The sequence below is a fragment of the Akebia trifoliata genome, chromosome 6, assembly GCF_017979445.1.
Source record: "Akebia trifoliata isolate Shusen 1 chromosome 6, ASM1797944v1, whole genome shotgun sequence".
In the NCBI taxonomy this organism is placed as follows: domain Eukaryota; kingdom Viridiplantae; phylum Streptophyta; class Magnoliopsida; order Ranunculales; family Lardizabalaceae; genus Akebia; species Akebia trifoliata.
In genome coordinates this window covers 11,037,898-11,059,292 of record NC_141380.1, presented here as the reverse complement: position 1 = coordinate 11,059,292, position 21,395 = coordinate 11,037,898, and the positions used below count along the sequence as shown (strand labels likewise).

General features: G+C 37.2%; 1 protein-coding gene across 1 annotated transcript; it reads left to right on the top strand.

The window, feature by feature from the left end:
* Window positions 1-1,536: 1,536 nt before the first annotated feature.
* On the top strand, window positions 1,537-8,933 carry LOC147400204 (calcium-dependent protein kinase 1-like). Its single transcript, XM_086445807.1, has 7 exons — window positions 1,537-3,047; window positions 4,577-4,720; window positions 4,852-5,004; window positions 5,935-6,050; window positions 7,091-7,258; window positions 7,628-7,852; window positions 8,563-8,933. Exons 1-7 carry the CDS (start codon window positions 2,276-2,278, stop codon window positions 8,671-8,673), a joined length of 1,689 nt encoding a protein of 562 aa, XP_086301933.1. The 5' UTR covers window positions 1,537-2,275; the 3' UTR covers window positions 8,674-8,933.
* Window positions 8,934-21,395: the final 12,462 nt, after the last annotated feature.

Sequence of the window (21,395 nt, the reverse complement as noted above, 5' to 3'; positions counted from 1 at the left end):
CCTCATTCTTAGCATCCATACAAACAAATGCTAACGAGAATGTCATCTCCACAAATGTATAAACACCCACAAGCTCCAATAAAAACATTTTGTATTCATTAGTCTTGTGGGTGAAATCCATAAAAAAGACACTTATAAAACACTTTACAAGCTGCACGGAATCTAAATGAAATCATAAATAGATTGGTTACAGTATTGTTTTTTATACGGATCTGTGTCATTCAATGTATTCCTTTTCATTGAGCTTCTTCAATATTTGTTGCATTGTGATTATTCCGTTCTTTCAACTATTCTCATTCGGATCTTAGCATTCTAAATTGTCTTTATAGTGGATGTGTTATCCTCGTTTTGCATCTTTCGATATGACACTTGATTGAAATATATTTATAAAAAATGTCTTATCTTCCTTAGTAAGTTTCGTTGTATACAAGTAACCTTCAAAATTCTTCAAAAGTGGGTGATTGTGGATACCAAATACCACCTTAAACATCCATTGGTCATCTTAAGAGATAAATACAATATCATAATTGTTTTTTGAAATAAAATAACAAATTGTTATGAAGTGCGAACAATTAAATAAATCATATACCTCATCGGTAATAAAAACATGTGAGACATCCACAGATAGGTTATCTATAAATGGAGGTCCTTACATAAAAATATGGAATGCAAATTATTAAAAACAAGAAAATTATAACTAAAAAATTTCTGTATTATTCACCATATATGTACTGAATCATGCACTTATCAGTAAATACATAACAACCATTACTGCAATGTTCAATTCTAACATAGCGAATGATTTTTACATGGGATCCCATATACTGAACTGCTTGGTATACATACACCGAATAAAGAACCTCACTTCGATAGATACGTACTAAAATATAACCAATTCATACGGTAAATACATACCGATCAGTTCTATGCATGGGATCCCAAGTGAAAAATTGTTTGGTATGTACATACCAAAATAGTTATGATCCATTCGGTGTGTACATATTGAATAAATGGTATTAGTTCAGTATTGGATCACCGAATGTGTTGGAAAATTTGAAAAAAAAAAAAAATAACAGTGCAAACGATAATGAAAGCACCTCAATCCACGGGTGCAAATCTACTTTAGCGTTTTTGAGAGATTTACAGAATTGCCACCTAATTTTACAGTCTACTGATCGAAATTGACTCTAATATGGATAAAAAACTAAGATCTTCAAAAAGATTGGATCCAGGGATCAGATTGGTCCATCTATCAAAATACTTAATTTATATCAAACAATGGTAAATGTTTATATTTATTGAATAAGGGCTGTTACAAATCGATCAAAAATCAATCCTTCAATCAATATTTGATAATAAAAAAAAAGTAATTTCGGTGCTTACATGAATCACCATTTAACGTGGATTTAACGTGGTGTAGCGAGCAAAAAAAAGTGGGTGCAGATAGCGTACCTTTATAAAATGGCGCGTGCGCGGTCTTCCGACCGCGCATGTGGACAATATTTAAATGTTAAATGTGAACACAGACAGAGACGCACACCTAATCTTCGTTTATCCCAAGTTCTAACTATAAGCCTAAGCTCAAAGAGAGATCTGACTTTGGTAAATATGAACGAAACAACTCCATCTCTCCTTCCCGATCTCTTCTTCTACTCCTTTAGCTTCCCGGGCATTTTTAAGGCTCTCAACTTCTACACTTTTAGTCGTTCGAATCGTTGAATTTGATGTAAAATCGTCCAATTTCTATTTCTTTTGATTAATTTTGATAATTTTAGGTTTTATTAGCTTACCAGTCTTCCACTTTGAGTTTGTTACAAAGAGTGATACTTGGATTGAGAATTTTTGATGTTTATGTTTGAATTTTTATGTTTTTGTTGAATTGTTGTTCTTTCTGGACTGTTTAATGTTTGACCCCCTCTTTGCAATATCGTAAAGTATATTTTTCTCTTTTGAGGAATTTGTTTTATTTAGTCTTTTTTGTTGTTTGGTCAAGGGTAGTTGATAGATTGTTAAAAAGACTTGGTTTTTTTTTTTAAAATTTTAAAAAATACATAAAGCCTATATTTTGGCATCAAATTACACTTCAAATATATGAATTCTGTGACTTTTTGACTATGAGAAAGCCGCCCCAGATTTGGATTTAATATGAGGCATTTCTGGTTTCTGATCTATAGAGAAATTCAGATCTTTTGTTCTTTTAATGCAATGGGTTAAGGTTAGATCTCAATTGCGAAGTTAGAGGAAGTTTTTGAAAAAAATTGAGAAGTAAATTCAGATGGGAAACACTTGTGTAGGTCCGAGTATTTCGAAAGATAGATTCTTAGAATCGGTTTCCGCCGCCATGTGGTGGTCTCGATCCCCAGATGAGGGGGTTTCATCTATTAATGGAGAATTCGTCAGTGAAGCAGTAGCTTCTCCATCTGTCCAAAACAGACCTCCAGAACCCATTATGATCCCCAAGGAGGAAACTAAGCCACCACAGCCTGAAAAACCAAAGAAGCCCCATCACAAGAGAGTCGCTAGTGCCGGGCTTCGGGCGGACTTTGTGTTACAAAGAAATACTGGTAATCTAAAGGAACACTATATTTTAGGGCGGAAACTTGGACAAGGGCAGTTTGGGATGACTTTTCTTTGCGTGGAGAAAGCGAGTGGAAAAGAGTATGCTTGTAAATCGATTGCAAAGAGGAAACTTAAGACGGAAGAGGATGTTGAGGATGTGAGGAGAGAAATTCAGATATTGCATCACTTGGCAGGACTCCCGAACTTTATCTCGATCAAAGGAGCTTATGAGGATGCGGTGGCAGTTCATGTAATTATGGAATTGTGTGCGGGCGGTGAACTCTTTGATAGGATTGTTCAAAAGGGGCATTATACAGAAAGAAAAGCGGCCAAGCTTGCAAGGATTATAGTTGGTGTTGTGGAAGCTTGTCATTCTTTAGGGGTTATGCACCGAGACCTAAAGCCTGAGAATTTTCTCTTTGTCAATCAGGAGGAGGATGCACCTCTTAAAACAATCGATTTTGGATTATCAGTTTTCTTCAAGCCAGGTAATTTTCTAATATTAATCATGTCAATTGCTACTCTAATTCATTTCTTAAACTCTCACTTGGGATCTTATTAAGATTTTGTCAATTGGAATTTAGCTGATGAGATCTGTGGGAAACTTCAAAGGTTAAGATTAATTTATACATTATAACATGGTTAAAGGTTAAGCTTTCAACCGTGACTAACACCATGAATTTGTTTTTTCTAATAATTTAGCCTTTTACTTCATTCCCACAATGAAATTATATAATTGAACTTTACTAGAATGCCGATCAGAGATCTCTTCAAATGAGTCATATGCAGACTTAAGTTTGATCTGTAAGCTTCGTCAGGTTGGGAAATAAGTACTTAATCTGGAAAAACGAGAGAAAGTATTGAATCAGAATTTCCAAGAACTTATTTCTTCCAAATAAGGTTGGGTAGTGGAGAGAGGATGAAGTTCTAGAGATAATGGAGCAACAAGTTTCATTCTACTTAGTAAAACTCCATTGTATTGTTATATTACTATATCTCTTTACATGATTCCAAAATTAGACATAGTTCTTGGATATTTGGCAGTAAATTACACTGCATGACATTATCTTTCTTACTTAGGAAGATTGCAATCCTGTTCTTGCACCATTCTTGTTTGTGAACCTTCATTTCCAGAAAATGTTACTACTGGGGAGACCTTCTGAAACATAAACTGGTGGGTGCTTTACCAATACACCCTTAGATTACTCATGCATTTCGCGTCCGTTACTCAGTGCCTCAACAATAAAAGTTTCTTATTTATTTGTTATCTATCGTGTTGGCTATCCCAATCAACTTATGTAATGTCACTAGAGTTTTCCCATGCCTACGGCACGGGCATGGGCACAAGCATCCTCTTTGGGGTTAAAGGGGTAAAAGAGGAAAGATATTAAAATTGGAGGGATATTATTGAGGGGTGAGGGGAGGGGGGAGGAAAGACAATAAAGTTTAAAGGGGTGAAGAGGAAAGGCGATAAAGTGGGGTAGTATGGACCCCACTCCGCTGTATCTGGAGTGGGACCCACCATTGTGTTTTATCATATAAATTATATTTTTTATGTGACATAATTCTACTTAAATTCACAAATATATACACATCCATATATACTGGACTAATGAAAAGTCCGCTATTCTTAATAATGTGAAACACCCCAAGTATTATTTATAGATATTATGCTTACCAACTAAATATTACACTTTTCATAACCCCTTTTCAACAAGTCATTTGGTGGTTAGAAAACTGTGTTAGAGACCTTGGATTTTTTTTTCTCGGGTTTAGAAAGTCAGATGTACTGATGTCCAGATAACATTACATGTGATAAAATCTATTACTCACCAACATATTTTAGATCTCATTGGCATATATGGGAATGTTTTTTCATTTCCTTTTTTCTTTCTTTTATGGATCTTCGGGTTTTCTTGATGGAGTGAATATACAGGCAACCGTTTTCAACACTCCTCCCTTTGTTTATTTCATACTTAGGAGATCTTATTGGGAATTGACAGTTCTGTCCTTTCAGGGGAAACTTTCAGTGAAGTTGTTGGCAGCCCTTATTATATTGCACCGGAAGTTCTTCGAAAGCATTATGGTGCAGAAGCAGATGTTTGGAGTGCTGGTGTGATCATTTACATTCTTTTAAGTGGAGTTCCTCCATTTTGGGCTGGTAACTATTTTTGGGCTTCCTATTAATTAAATTAGCATCTAAATGCCTACTGCTCATATGCTCATGTGGATGAGGTCGTAATTCCGTCAATCAAAATTAACTATATCTTCTCTTTTGTCATGATGTTGTAGAAACTGAGAACGGGATATTTGAGGAGGTCTTGCATGGTGAACTGGACTTTTCATCGGACCCTTGGCCGAGTATCTCAGAAAGTGCAAAAGATTTAGTGAAGAGAATGCTTGTTAGAGACTACAAAAAGCGATTAACTGCCCATGAAGTTCTATGTGAGTATGTTTTTCTTTAACTGGCTACCATGTATGAATAACACCGAGTTCTCAAGCAATTAGCACTTGTTTAGGGTGTCTGAACGAACCATTTAATGATTACCACCACAAGGTTTTCTAGTTAAAATTTGACCTTTTTTAATAGCTATTACCAAGCAATTAAACACTTTCTGGAGTTTAATACCCTTAATTTTTCTTCGCTATTTTTTGAACGTGTTGTTTCTTGACTGCACCACATTCAACTCCATAAAGCATGGCTTGTTTGTTTAATGAAATTTTTTTCTTTAGTTTGGTCATATGTATATTAATCACAAAATATTCAGATATGCATACCTAATTTAACTACCAAACACGAGTTATGTGGTTCACATCTTCACCAATATCTCTTATCTTTATGGATAATTGGCCTTAAATAACGGAAGTAGTCTCTATGGGGTATTTCTTGAGTCAATCTTAACTAGAGTTGAGTAGCTAGAAGGAGGCCGAAAAGGACATGATGAGGTTAGAAAAGATTCGGAAAAAATATATGGCCCAAGGTAGAGTGGAATGGAGAAATAGGATTCATGTTGCCAACCCCGATGTTTGGGTTATGGTGTAAGATGATGATGAATCTTAACAAACATCTCAGCTGTTGGAGATCCTTACTAGAGTTGCATTGGACATTCTGTGTTGACTCTATTTATTTTTAAACCCTTAGTTTGTAACATGTCCCTCCATAGTTAGGTTTAAATGAGCTCCCTCTCCAATTTCATCGATCACACTACACATCTGGAAATAACATACTTTGGCATTTCATTGGAAATTCCTGGTGGCCTTATCTTTTACAACTCAATGATTGGTGTTTTTCATAGGCATTGAATTTCAGATTTTTTGTTAGGTAAAAACAGGGCTTTTCTTGCATTATTAAAATCTGGTCGGTTTACCTTGTAGGTCACCCCTGGGTTCAGGCTGATGGTGTGGCTCCTGACAAGCCTCTTGATTCTGCAGTTCTTACTCGCTTGAAGCAGTTTTCTGTGATGAACAAGCTAAAAAAAATGGCTATTAGAGTAAGTTTCTGTGACATGTCATCAAAATTGAAGGCCTGTTTGGAAATGTCAAATTTTCAGGGTCAAGACCAGATCAGTTCAAGGCTAGTTCTTGACTGGTTTGGTTTCAAATTGAACTAGTAGTTCTATGATTTATTGTTTGACAAAAAGAAAGGTCTTCCAGATCTTTTTGCTCCTTTTTGAATTGTTCTAATTGAAACCGTGTTTCAGAAATGTAAGAGCTGAACCAGTTATAGGGCCAAAATTGTACAAGTGAGGTCCAAAAAAGTGGGTCCACGAGTTGTCAACAAAGTTTAAAAGTTCAGACCAGAACTTACCTTGTCTGGCCTAAATTTTTGGATTCCCAGACAGGCACTTAGTATACAGGTTGATGGGTCCGGGAGCTTTGGAAAGACCATATGGGAAACAGCTGCATATAAAACATAGAGTCTGACTTACTTAGTAAGATTTCTACTCTTACTAAGGGTCGTTGAGTTCACCTTGTGGCATCCAAAAACATGATTTGATGCTACAGAGTTGTAGAGGAAAAAATTCTATAATCTTTGAAATTTTTTTTCAAAAAAAATGTTATTATTCACCATTGTGTTAGCCGTCCATTTTCAAAACCTTGGATTGAGCCCAAAAATAAGCCCTTTTTTTTTGTTTTTTTTTTTTTTCATTTGAGTTTTTCTATGAAATCTACAAGGCTGTGGTGTTGGATTACTAATTTGGTAATCCATTTGAGCTCAAGGACCCTTAGTGTTAAAATCTTACTAAGTTGGTAAGGAAATTGTTTTTCTAAAACATAAGCAATAAAACATAAATTTCATTAGAACCAAAAAAAGCTAAACAAGGTGGTCAAGAAGATCTAATCTACAAAACTGAAAGAACATCAGGCCAAAAAAAAAAAAATTCAACAAATCACCAAATCCATGCTATCCAAACACAAGCTTGCACTTAAAAATGTTCTTCCGAAAACAGAAGCCTTTAAATTGGTCGAAAAGCTTGCTCCAAAAGAAAATGAAGGTCACAATACTAATTAAATGTGTTGCTCTTTACAGGTCATTGCTAAGAGCCTCTCTGAAGAGGAAATTGCTGGCTTAAAAGAAATGTTCAAGATGATAGACACGGACAATAGTGGCCAAATCACTTTTGAAGAACTCAAGGCTGGATTGAAAAGAGTGGGTGCCAATCTTAACGAGACTGAAATTTATGATCTAATGCAAGCAGTAAGTATCAGTTTATTTATGGGAATCTTAAATTGCACATAGGATCCAGAAGTTTTTTCTTGTTCTGTCTATTATGAAATCAAAAAGTAGAAAAAGGTGAATGTTCAAATGGTCAAACATGTCATCACTATAGTGGAAAGACCGGCACTATTGAAAAATGCCGATTCTTTCATTGTTGGTGGGAAAGTTTTTCCAAAACCACTTAAAGTTTGGTGCTTACCTGTTGTCAACCTTAGCCTGTTATATTTGTTTCTTGTCTAATTTCAGAGAAGAGAAGTTTGAAAATCTCTCTAGAATTTCTTTTGTGGTTAAATTCACAAGGGATACCAACTTTGACATTTCTCTTTGATGTTTGTCCTGGAATTGTAGGCAGATGTTGACAATAGTGGCACAATTGATTACGGGGAGTTTGTAGCTGCGACATTGCATCTAAACAAAATTGAGAAGGAGGATCATCTATTTGCAGCTTTCTCGTACTTTGACAAGGATGGTAGTGGGTATATCACCCAAGACGAACTCCAACAGGCTTGTGAGGAATTCGGCATTGAGGACGTCCTCCTGGAAGAAATAATCGGAGAAGTTGACCAAGACAATGTAAGTGGTTTCCTTTCTTTACTCATTATTGTGTCATCCCAGTTAATCACCGTGAGCCTCTTCTATTCATAGTTCTCACCCTCTCCAATAGACCGGTCTTTTGAAGTAGTTGGTTGGCTAACATGGTATCAGAGCACTAGGTTTGTATAGGTCACGGGTTCGATTCTTTCCATCTTTATGGGTGAGGGGAAGTGTATATTTTCCCCCACTATTGGGTGTGTCATACCCTAGTTAAGCCTCATGACCCTCTTATATTCAGAGTTCTCCCCCTCCCCAACAGACTGGTCTTTTGGAGTAGTTGGTTCGTTAACATATTTAAAGAGCCAAGGTTGGAGGATAGAAGCTATCTTTCCCTGCCTTTTCAGCTGCTATGGGCACACATCCCTCACTGAAAGATCTTTTAGGCCAAAAATTGATCTAACTGGTCTTGGAAAAGGTCAGTTCATTGGATTTTGTGCCACTTAATGATGCTAGTTTACTTGGAAGATGGCCTTAGTGCTATGCTGCATCTACAAAAGAGGCAGGGATGAATGCTTCTTCGCTACTCACCTAGTGAATCTTCCTTTTTATTGGTTCATGTTTCTCTGACCAATAAAAGAAGTTGGTGATGTGATGCATTGATGTCTACGGTGAACAAATAAATGCCCTTCTGATATTCCACCTGATTTGACTCTCATGTTCATATTCTTGTTTCTTATGTTATATTCCAGGATGGCCGCATAGATTACAATGAGTTTGTGGCCATGATGCAAAAGGGAAATTCCACTTTTGGTAAGAAGGGCCTACAAGATGGTTTCGGCTTTGGATTTAAGATGCATTAAAGCTTGTTTGACATAGATAGTGGCGAGGCCATCCTTTCTTCTTTTGCCCCTCATTGTTTTGTATTGGGGATATCGATTACAAGTAGTAAAGATCAGCCAATGCTCACGTAAAGAAGAAACCTGTTCCTTATGACATTCACATTTAGAAATTGTAGTGAAAATTGTGTTGAATTTTGAATCTGAATCGACTGCTAACTGTAAAACATCTAAAGGCCTCAATTAACATTTTTTTATTGGAAAAACTTGAGTAGCTTTTAGTATTGCACTAAGGCTGATCTTGTTGAAGGGTGTTCATGATTGGGAGATTGATTTGATTTCTAATTTGAGCAGCATAGTCAGGAAGAGGAGGTTATAGGAGATCGATCTTTTTTGGTTTACTCTTTCTACCACTTATCGGTTCAACCGTCTCCTTCATCAACTTCGATCCCCTATGTTCTGTTTTGGGGTCCCAAAGTCCCATAAAAAGTCTCTTCTTTGTGTGGCTAACAGTGTGAAGTGGAACCACACAATGGACAAGGTGATCCAAAATGGTGTCTTTCCACCAAATTAGTGCTGCATGTGTAAGAGCAATGCAGAGTATGTTCATCATCTCCTCATTTATTGTAAGGTGGCCAGTCTCATTTCTTCTCCCTCTTTGGTAATCGTGGGTGTCTCTCCCAAATTTCTTTGTTTATTTGTTTAAGAGTTGGTTCTTCTTTGGTTTTCCCTGTTCTGCTGCCAAGAGAAACTTATGGAGTTAATTTGGAAGGAGAGGAACAATTGCATCTTTGAGGATAGAGAACAATTACTTCAGGATATTATTATTTCAATCTTGGGTGCTCTTCTTTTGGTGTAAACTTTTTAAGGAATGTAAGGGTCTTTTCTTTGAAGATTTCTGTGCTAGATGAGATTGGGTTTGAAATATTTCTATTGTTTAGTGACTATATTTAGGTGGATGTGAGTCTTGTGTGATGTGTCTTAGGTTGGTCATCTTGGCATCCTTTTTATTAATGAAATTTACTAAAAACAATGAATGATCTTACTGAAGAAAGTAACAAAATGCCAATGGCCATAGATCACTAAAATGGGGAATAAATAACTCTTTATAAAAAAATTGCTAATACTCTACATCTTGCTGAAGAAAATAACAATCTTTTCTGCACTTCTTGTGAATGTTTTATTGTTGTATGACTTCTCTCTTTTCAGCTCAATAGTTCACTCGTTAATTGATTCTTTCAGCATTTTTCCTTCTCTGTTGGCAGAACATTGTTCAGACTATAATCTATGTAAGAGTTCAAAATTGTTCATACTTCCCCGATATCATATTCGGCTACTTTTTCAGATTTCGAGTTGCTTCCTATTGCAAACACTAACAATTAAGTTAGAATTCGCAGAGTTTAGACTTGTGTCAACAAAAATGCCCTATTTGTCATTTTTTTTAGGTCTCTTGGTGTATCACTCAAATCTCCTGGTTGTTTTGCCTTACTGACCGTGTCACGTGGTGTGATCATGTATAGGGTCTGTGTTCTTTGTATGTCATGGCATATGTGTGTGCTCCATGTTGACTTCACGGTGCCATCTTTCATCTACAAAGTTGTGTCGTTGTATGTTCTGTTCTTAGCATTGGATTTGTTCCACACAGGATTTCATTCTTTCTTAGAATGCGCTGATCTACTCTTGGCAGATTACCAATTGCTTTTCGACTTATAGACTTGAGAAATATCCAACCCTTCAGCTGTGACCTAAAATTTATAGTTCTAATCTGTGTTAATTGGTTTTCTACTAAACTGAATTGTGAACCGGTACAAAGCAAACTAGTTCTTGGTATAGTTTGTATTGAGTTCGTAGAATATGTGAATCCAACCATTATGGTTCACTGAATTTTTTCATTGGATTCAATGAACCAAAAAATAAAGGTACACTATTTTCTTTTTTAAGAATTTGATGATGTCTCTTAATCCTTCTCCTCCACGCATGAATGGAACTAAGAAACCTAAGCAAACCAGGGAACAAATCATCTTTACACTCCTATAATTGGGTTTGTTCTAGAGCCGTGAACCAAAATTTTTAAGGACATAGGTTCTAGGCTAATTTACCAAAATATGCACTGAAAATTGATTAATTTCCAAAAGGAGCACTATTTAAATTAATTTTGAAAACGGTAAATTATCATTTTTGGGAATAAGTGTTTTACCAAATCGATAAAAATTAAAATGAACAGTGTTTTGATAACTTTTCATACCCAAAATACCAATCTCTCTCTCTCTCTTCTAAAAATACTTTCCTTTAAACATAGTAAGATTTTATGCCTTACCGGTGGTTGTTTTGCTCAAATGGATTACCACTTCAGCAGTCCAACACCTAGGGCTGGAACTTTGGCAACTCAACCCGATTGATGGGCGAGCTTGGAACTGAGTTATGTAGAATATCAGTTAAGCTTGGGTTAGAATATCTCAACCCGAACCCGATACTATATACTAATATATAATATTTTCATAATAATTATATATATATATATATATATATATATATATATATATTATATATATATATATATATATATATATAGTATTATTGTTTTAATTAATTCTTTCTATATATTTATAGTAGGTAAAGAAAAATCTCTGTTTTTTTTTTATTATATACTTTTCTTTCAAAATTTGAGTCCATTGGTATGCATGTTATAATATACATGGATTTAATAAAGAGGAAGAGTCATTTTATTAAATGATATTTATATTAACAATTAAGGAGTGAAGGGAAGCATTATTGAGATTGTTTTTTTATTTAGCTTTTTTTTTTTCATCTTACTATTATGGATTGTGGACAATTGGAAATTATTAATATGAATATTAGTTTAGTTTTTAGTGAGGTTTGTCTAAATATTTTTTTCAACTATGGATTTAGAGGTTGTATGCAATTTTATTTACTAGAGGTTTTATTTTTTATGATATATTTCTTATTTAAAATATACAATTTATTTGCTAATCAAAATGAATTTAAGGTTTTCAACCAGCTAAACTCTTTCAACCCACCCAAAATTATCTGACTCGGGTTCAACCCGATTTTAGAAGATCAAGCTTGGGTTAGTGAACTCAAGCCCGAGGGTCGGGTTGAGGGTTCTACCACTTGGGTTGAGCCTGGGTTTACCCTCCAACCCACCCAAGTTGTAGTCCTACCGACACCACAACCCTCAAAATTCAACCAAAAACTCAAATTATATATATGTAGTTTGATCCAAGCTTTTGAAAATGGACAAGCTAGTGAACTCTCAAACTTAAAATTAAAATTAAACGGTAAAAAATAACTTTTTTTGGATTTTTTTTTCAAATGTCATAGAATTTTATCCTCTCCAACCTTAAAACATCGGATCATGTTTTTAGATGCCACAAGGTGGTCCAAAGAAGAACAATGCTTCTTCTTTCTTCTTCTCCACCTGCTTTGCTGCCACTAGACCAAGAAGGAAAAGTCCTTGGACTTACCTTTTGGCATGATTCGATGATTCAGGGTTATAAAGGACAAAATTCTATGAACTTTGTAAAAAAATTTTCAAAATAAGTTATTTCTCACAATTGAATTTTAATTTTAAGTTTGGGAGTTTGCTAGGCTTCCATTTTCAAAAACTTGGATCAAGCTCAAAACATATGTTTGTTTGAATTTTTTTTTAATCTAAGTTTCACTTAAATTCAGAGGGCTATGGTGTTGGATTGCTGATGATCCATTTGAGCAAAACGACCCTTAGTAAGGTTTAAAATCTTACTATATTAGTAAGAAAAGTGTTTCAAAAAATAAAATAAAACAAGAGAGATGTATTTTGGGTATGAAAAGTTACCAAAACAATCTTACTTTAATTTAAACCGATTTGGTTAAAAAAAACTTATTTTTGAAAATGGTAATTTATCATTTTTGGAAAATGATTTCAATAGTGTACCTCTTTGGGAAGTAATCAATTTTTGTGCTTTGTCTGGGAATTCTCTCTTGATTCTAACCATTTACCCATATATTTGTTATCTGGTCTGAAAATGGAGAAGGACAGTTTGGGGCACTATTTAGAAACCATTGATGAGTGACATGGGTATGACATGACATGACAAACTATATCTCTGATTATTATTATTATTTTTTCATAATAAGTAGGGCAACAATATTATGCTGAAAAGAAATTTGAGCAATTTGACCAACCCATGCTTATCCATGAGAAAAAGAGACAAGACACTAAGTCCAGTCTATTGCATCATCCTTTTTGCTCTGACTTTAAAACCACCACCCAAGTAATTAGGATTGGAAATAATGTACAAATTAGCCAATGTCAAATACTTGGGATAAAGCTTTCATGATGATGATGATGAACTAGTGCGTAGTTGGGTCAGATTTAGTGCCTAATTTTGTATATGTGGGAGTGGAACCAGCTTTGATCCATATTCTCAATTGAACCATTCTAATATAATAAGAGAGTAGCTGATAATGGAGGTTTTCTTTGATTAAATTTTTTGTTAATTTCAAATGGTCTACCTTTAAAAAATAGAAGAAAAAAAATAAAGACTTTTGCGGGTAAGTTGGTGAAGTATAAAAGTAGTAACACCAAGGTTTAAAATCCCATCTCGAGGTAATGTTTCAATTAGGAGAATGATTAAGATGTTTTCAAATATTCTAAAACACACCTAAACATTGACCATGAAGTCTTGATTGTGTCGATGCCCAATTTTTGGTAATGTACATAGAGGATAAGATATTTGAATATGCACGTGTCAAGTGGTACTTAGGGTAGTCCTACAACCCCTAAACCATGTTTTTATGGCCATTTGGTGCTGGTATTATGTCGGCAATGTTTCCTAGCCATTCGACAAATGTTCTTATGGTCATGGCATACGGTACCTTGAGTGAGTGACACTTTGACCGATACTTGAATGTGTCGTAGCGCATTTGACAACGTGGTCATAATATTTTGTAAATTCTAAAAAGAACATAATGGAAAGAGAAAGAGAAAGAGAAAGAGAAATAGAGAATAATATACAAGATTTGTTCATAGGGTTCCTCCAAAATCTGGACTACTTCCTCGGACTCCGAAGAGCCATTCCACTATTCTTGAAAGTATAACAAAATCTAAAATACATGTGAGGGAAAGTCTCTTTATTATAAAATATTCGATACATGAGTGAGAGAGAGATATATATATATATGAGGAGGATGAAGAGGAAGTGCCACCTTGTAAGAGAATGGAATCCCCTGAGAAGTCAGCCCTATGTCTTATTCATAGGGCAAATGAAGGTGAAATGACTTAACTACCCATTTCCCATCAACTGTGCTTTTCCACCCCACCTATGATCAGTCCACGTAGCACGCATGTAAACCCATTTAATTTGCATAATCTACATTTAGCCCCATGTACAGTGCAAAGGTTGTAATGAGTTATGCAACAGATAATTCTTGGTGCAAATTATGACGGACTAAAGAGAACATTTGAAAGCATCATCATCTAGAAATACAATGAACATTGGAAATATGACATAAGATCCATGAGGATGACAATGGATCGGAACAACTCATGTTGTTAGGATGGTTGAATGTCATGAAGGTAGTGCGAGCATATTGAAGATGGTGTTAGAACTGTGAGGATGACATAAAAGCCATAAGGGCTACATCAGAGTCGCGAGGATGATGTGAGAGCCACAAACACAACGTCGGAGTCATAAAGATGGCATGAGAATCACAAACCCGGTGTCAAAAGTACCGAGGATGGCATGAGAGTCAGAAGCACAACATCGGAGTTACGAGCACGAAGTCAAAATCGCAAGAATGACACGAAAGCCACAAGTACGAAGTTAGAGTCGTGAGGATGGCGTGAGAACCACAAGCACGACATTGGAGTCACGAAGATGACGTAGGCATCACGAGGATGGCACGAACTCCACAAGAACGACATAGGAGCCAAGAGGATGAAGTAGACATCACAAGCACGATGCTAGGGTCGTGAGGGGTGTGAGAGTCACAAGTACGACATAGGAGTCATGAGGATGACGTAGAAGTCACAAGGATGATAAAACACCACGAGGACGGTATGGTAGCCCTGAGGAAGGCGTGAAAGCTATGGGGATGACATAGAAGTCATGAACACAACATAAAAGACTTGAGAATGGCGTACGTGTCCTAGGAACGATGAGAAATGGGGATGGTGTAGTATTTTTACTGGACCATTCAAAATACGTGTGGCGTGGATACATTTGTAGATAAAGTTTCGCCAATTGAAGTATTTTTCTTCATTATTTGCATACACAATGACAAATAATCTACTTCATAACATTGCAACCTTAGTGTATTGTATTGGCCAGTGAGATTTCAAAATATGCTTCATAGAGTAACAATGGTGTGATGCGCAATCACAAAAAATTGGAGTATATTGTGACAATCAAAACCCTAAAATAGTGTCGTTGCTGAACGAGGTTGATGCCATCACCTAGCACTTGGGGTGTGATGCCCACACATAAAAAGAAACATATTTGAGTGACTAAGCGTTGAGGATTCTCTGCCTTAATCAAAGGCCTTTCATATGTGCATCCATTGACGCTCAATTATAGGAGCTTTGTTTACCTAATTCTTTCCATTTATTTTGTAATCAACATTTATGTGTAATTATGCCATTATACAATCTGTAAATGTATATATATATGAAAAGCTCTCACCACTCAAAAGTGTGGTGGTTTTCAAACATTCCTATGGTATCGAAGCGCCTACCTAGATTAGCATCCCACGATTCTCAATGGCCTCTGATTCTTCTCCCACCTTCCTTCCCTTCAACACCATGATTCACATGGTTACAATCAAAGTCTCCTCCTCCAACTATCTCTTATGGAAGAGCCAACTTCTTTCACTTCTCGAGAGCCAAGGTCTGTTGGGTCATGTGGACGGTACCGTTGTGCCGCTTCCTTCATTTGATCCTCCTACCTCTCAGACACCAAATCCCAAACACCTTGCATGGAAAGCAACCGATCAGCGCCTTCTCAGTCTTCTCCTCTCCTCTCTCACAGAGGAATCCATGTCTGAAGTAGTTGGCCTCTCCACATCTCGTGAGGTCTGGACCGTCCTGGAAACCACCTTCAGCCACTACTCTAAAGCCCGAAAAATTCGCCTCAAAGATGACTTCCAGTTGATGAGGCGCGGCACCCGTCCAGTCACTTCCTATGCCCATGCTTTCAAGGCCTCATGTGATTAGTTTCACGCCATTAGTCGTCCCGGTAGTAGAACCGACAAAGTTCACTAGTTTCTTCATGGTCTAAGGCTCGATTTCTCTACTGTCCAAATGGCACAAACGCCTCTCCCCTGCTTCCCAGACCTTGTGTCCAAAGCTGAGAGTTTTGAACTCTTTCAAAAATCTCTAGATTCCAACGTCCTCAACTACAGTGTTCACCGTTAACCGAACATCTTCTCATCGCGGGGGTGGCTCGTCTTGTCATGGTTGTGGCCGCATAAATGGCTTCCGCAGAAAGTTTTCCAGTTACGGACAAGGCCGTGCCCAACCTACTCAAGGTCGCCGTCCACCACGGTGCCAGATTTGCTGCTTGGAAGGTCACATGCTGATCGGTGCCGGTAACGATATGATTGGCATCAGCATAAACCATCGATGCAACTTGCAAAAGCCTTCAATGCTTCATGCTTTCTGCCTAGAAATGAAGTTTCCGATTGGTTCTTGGACATAGGGGCTTCGGCCTACATAACTCTAGCCCACTCCACTTTGGACCAGTCCACCACCTACACGGGTAAGGATTGTGTGATTGTAGGGAATGGTTCGTTCCTACCCATTACCCACACTGGTAAAATTTCACCTTCCCCAAATCTTCATCTGTTAGATGTTTTGGTTGTCCCTCACCTCACTTAAAATCTGTTGTCCATTAGTAAATTAACGCATGATTTTCCTTTATCCGTTACATTTACTAATAATTTTTTCACTGTTCAGAATCGTCAAATGTGAAGGGTGGTGGCAATCAATAAACGCGATGGAGGCTTATATGTGCTAGAACGTGGAAATTCCACTTTTATTTTTGTCCTTAAAAATAAATCTCGTCATGCTTCGTATGATTTATGGCATGCTCGCCTTAGCTATGTAAATCATTCTGTTATCTTTTTTTTTTAAATAAAAAAAAGACAGCTTTATCTTACCTCTTTATTGCCATCTCCTAAACTATGTGATACATGCCAACTTGCAAAGAATCATCGTTTGCCTTATTCTCGTAATGAACATAAGTTGTCTAAAGTGTTAGATCTTATTCATTGCGACATCTGGGGTCCTTCACCTATAAAATCAAATTTGAGTTTTGCCTATAATGTTTTATTCATTGATGATTATTCTTGTTTCACTTGGCTTTATCCATTGAAATTAAAATCTGACTTCTATGATACCTTCATTCAATTTCAAAATTTTGTGGAAAATTAAGATTCTGTTTGTATAAAAAATTTTCAAAGTGACGGTGGTACAGAATTTACTAGTAATTGCTTTAAAACTAATCTTCGTACATCTGGCATTCATCATCAACTCTCTTGTCCAGATACTCCCACCCAAAATGGTCGCACTGAAAGGAAACACTATCATGTGATTGACACCGACTTAACCCTGCTTTTCCATTCCCATACTGCTCCTCGCTTCTGGGTTGACACCTTTAGCACTGCAGCTTACATCATCAACCGATTGCCTACCCCACTTCTTGGACGTAAGTCTCCCTTTGAACTTCTATACGGTTCCACTCCAAATTATAAAAATTTTCATCCATTTAGTTGTTGTGTTTATATCCTTGTCTACGTGATTATATGCCTAACAAAATTTCCCCTTATAGCATTCCTTGCATTTTTTTGGGTTACAACTCCTCTTACAAAGGGTTTCGTTGTCTTGACCCCACCACCTTTAGGCTATATATCACCTGTAGACACCCCAATTTGAACGGGCCTATACTCGAAAGGGTCCAAAGTACAGATTTTTTAATAAAAATTGCCAACGGTCCTCAAAGGCCCAAATCAATCGAATTATGGCATTTTGATCGAATCGAGGTCCCTGAGACCTTCTAATGGTTTGGTGGGTCCATCAAAGGGATTTAACATACCCTACACCTTCCCAACCTTCACCGCTCCTCTCTTATATCCCGAAATACTCGATTTTCAATGAAATTCTCCAACGGGCCTAAAAAGTCCGATTTGCCAACACGTGGCATTTTAATCAAACCAATGATTTCAAAAATCTCAACAAAAAAAAAAAATTAAATTAAATTAAAAAACGAGACTTGGGACCCCTACTACCTCCTATACCCTCCACTTCTCCACTTCCAAATCCGAAAAGACCCTTAGCCCACCTAAGGCTCATAAACCCTCAATCCTCCAAAATCAATCTCTCACCTTTCTCCCCTAACCTAAATTTGATCCCACATCACCTAAAATCTAAAACCAACCTAAACCCTCATAACCATTTCAAGATAACTCCCAACCAATTCCTAAAATCCAAAACCATTCCATAACCCAAGCCCAATACACTAAAAAGCCCACAAACCCTTATCCATATACAATTCCCATCCAACCCATAATCCTAACCCACAAACCACTACCCACATCAACCAATCACCATCTTGATAATCAACTATGACACATGTCATTACCCCATCTCACCTCCCTCATCTACCCACACATCAACCCATCACCTTTTCTCTAAAAAATCACATCAACCCACACCCTCCCCTAACATATCCTCATTACTCCCTATAAACCTCAATTCTCTCAAATCAAACACATCAACCCACACCCTCCCCTAACCTATCCTCATAATTTCCTAACCCCTATTCTCTTAAATCAAACACATCAACCCACACCTCCCCCTAACCTATCATCATCATACCTCCCCCTAATCTACCATCATCATTTTCTATAAATCCATCTCTACAACCTAAACCTACACCCATCCTCTCAAATCAAACACTCATTCTCTTCCATCAATTAAATCTAAATTCTTAACCTCCACACATCTTGCCACATATCACCATCTCCCTCACCCTTCCAACCACCCTCTTACACCCTCCATTCTCTTAAATCAAACACCACTTAATCAATCTACCACCCTCTTAAACACCCATCATCTCACCTCACCAAGCACTCCACCCAAATGATTTGGGTAAGATTTAAACCATTTGGATCAAAACACAACCCATTTATCGTCATTACATAATTACCCCTCTCCCAACTACTAATTTCATACCCTCTACCTTTAAAACATGTCATTCTCTACTCTCCCATACTTCACCCCATTATACCCCTAAAATACCCTCCCAACATCTATAAAAACCCCCCTCTTCCCAAAAAAGGGTCCCAACTCTCACTACTAACAACTATCACCAATTCTCATCAAGTCTACCAATCATTTCTTATTAACTCCACACCAAGTCTTACTAAAAAAGAAAATACTTACTCTCTCTAATCACCTCTTCCCATTCTCACACTCTCATATTATACTAAGGACTCAAGAAGACTTAAAGAAAAATAAGGAAGGAAAGAAAAGAAAAGAAAATATTGAAGCATCAAGGTGGGTTCAAAGTACACCCCCCCTTTCTTCTTCTCTACCCTCTCCTCCTCCCTCTTCTATTATCCCATCTCCTCTTCATTTTGTTTTAGATGGGCTTAGAATGAATGGCCCCCAAGGCAAAGGTTTATAAGGATCATTTTCATCAATGGAATGATCCTATAATTGAGCCGAAAATAAATCTCTACTTAGGGAACAAATGCACGACACGTGGCACTTCATTGTTTATTTTTTTAAATCAAAATGATTGAATTGAGTTGAGGTTACCACTATTTAGTGGGGAGAAAAGGGTGCTTAACACCTTTTCTTTTATCTAACCGAGCCGTTTACCCCGAATCTCAAGGTTCAATTAGTTCATATCTATCGTGAGTCACTAAATGTCAAAATGTCATTTTTTCGAAAAATGTATATCGGGTGACCATTCACACCTACTTACAATATGAATGGTGGTGACTCCTAACCTTAATAAATGTGGTCATCGTAATCGAAAACTACGTATCTACATCACCCAACATGCTTAGTTTGATGAAACTCACTTTCTCTTCCTAGATACTTCCCAGGCTCATCTTATATCCTCCTTCCAATTTTTAAAATTTTTGGAACCAAGTCTTCCCCTTACAAAAATGATCCCATCTTCTCCTGCGCCCCATTCCCGACATATTGCACAATTCGGATCTAACCTGTGTGGTATTTGTACTAATCCAGTGGATGAGTATTTGCAGGCCAATGATTCTCTTGCAGGTCCATCATCGCTGTACTTGGATCCTAGCCCAACTTCTCTTGAGCTCCCCACCGAGCTGCCTATCCCTGCTCTTGTTGCGGCTACTTCGATGGGTTCTCATCCCATGCTTACACGATCCAAAGTTGGTATTTTCAAAACTCGCCACTCGACGAATCTTGCTCTCTTGGGATCCTCTGGTTTTTTCTCTGCTCTTCTTCCATCCATTGAGCCTAAAGGATTCAAATCTATTGCTAAGAATCTTGCTTGGCTTATCGCCATGGATGAAGAAGTTCAAGCCCTACAAGATAATCATGCCTGGATTTTGGTCCCTCGACCTGCCAACACCAACATTGTGGGTTCCAAATGGGTATTTCAGATCAAATACTTGCTCGATGGATCTATCGAGCGTCTCAAAGCCCACCTTGTTGCAAAAGGGCTATACACAGGTACCTGGTATCGACTACACTGACATTTTTAGCCCTGTTATCAAGGCTACCACTGTCTGTGTTGTACTCTCCCTTGCTGTGACCAACAAATGGCCTCTCCGCCAACTTGATGTCAAGAATGCATTTCTCAATGGTCATCTTATTGAACATGTCTATATGGAACAACCTCTTAGGTATATTGACCTTCACTTCCCTAATCATGTTTGTCAGTTGAAGAAAGCTCTTTATGGCCTCAAACAGGACCTTTCGTGCTTAGTTTCAATGATTTAGCTCTTTCCTCATTCAATTTGGTTTTTATTGCAGTCATGTCGACACATCACTCTTTGTCTTTCACAGGTAGTCTGACATTATTTATTTGTTTATTTATGTTGATGACATCATTATTACAGGCAACAACTCCTCTCTTTTTGACAGTTTTGCTTTACTTATAAGCTTAATTCTGAATTCGTTACTAAGGATTTGGGTTCTCTCAGTTACTTCCTTGGTCTAGAAGCTACATCAACCACTGATAGTCTTTTTATTAGTCAGCTAAAATATGCACGGAACATTCTCACGTGAGCTTAGTTACTTGACAGCAAGCTTGTTCACACCCCCATGGTTGTGTCTCAGCACCTATCTTTTGATGGTCCTCCATTTTCATATCCCACTCTTTATCGATCTCTTGTTGGTGCTTTCTAGCATTTGACATCACGCATCCAGATATTTCTTACGTTATTAAGTTTGTCAGCCAATTTCTACACTCTCTAACTGAAGACCATTTCCTTGCTGTCAAGCATTATTCGCTATGTTAAGGGTATACTGGATTTTGGCATCACTTTTCATTCATTCGCTGCTTCTAGTGCTTTAGTTGCTTACTCTGATGTTGACTAGGTAGGATGTCCTGACACTCATCATTCTACCTCTGGTTATTCTATTTACCTTGGCGACAACTTGGTTTCTTGGAGTGCCAAGAAGCAACTTATTATATCTCGTTCCAATTGTGAGTCTGAGTATCATGCCCTTGGCTCACGCATCTCCTTCGTGACCT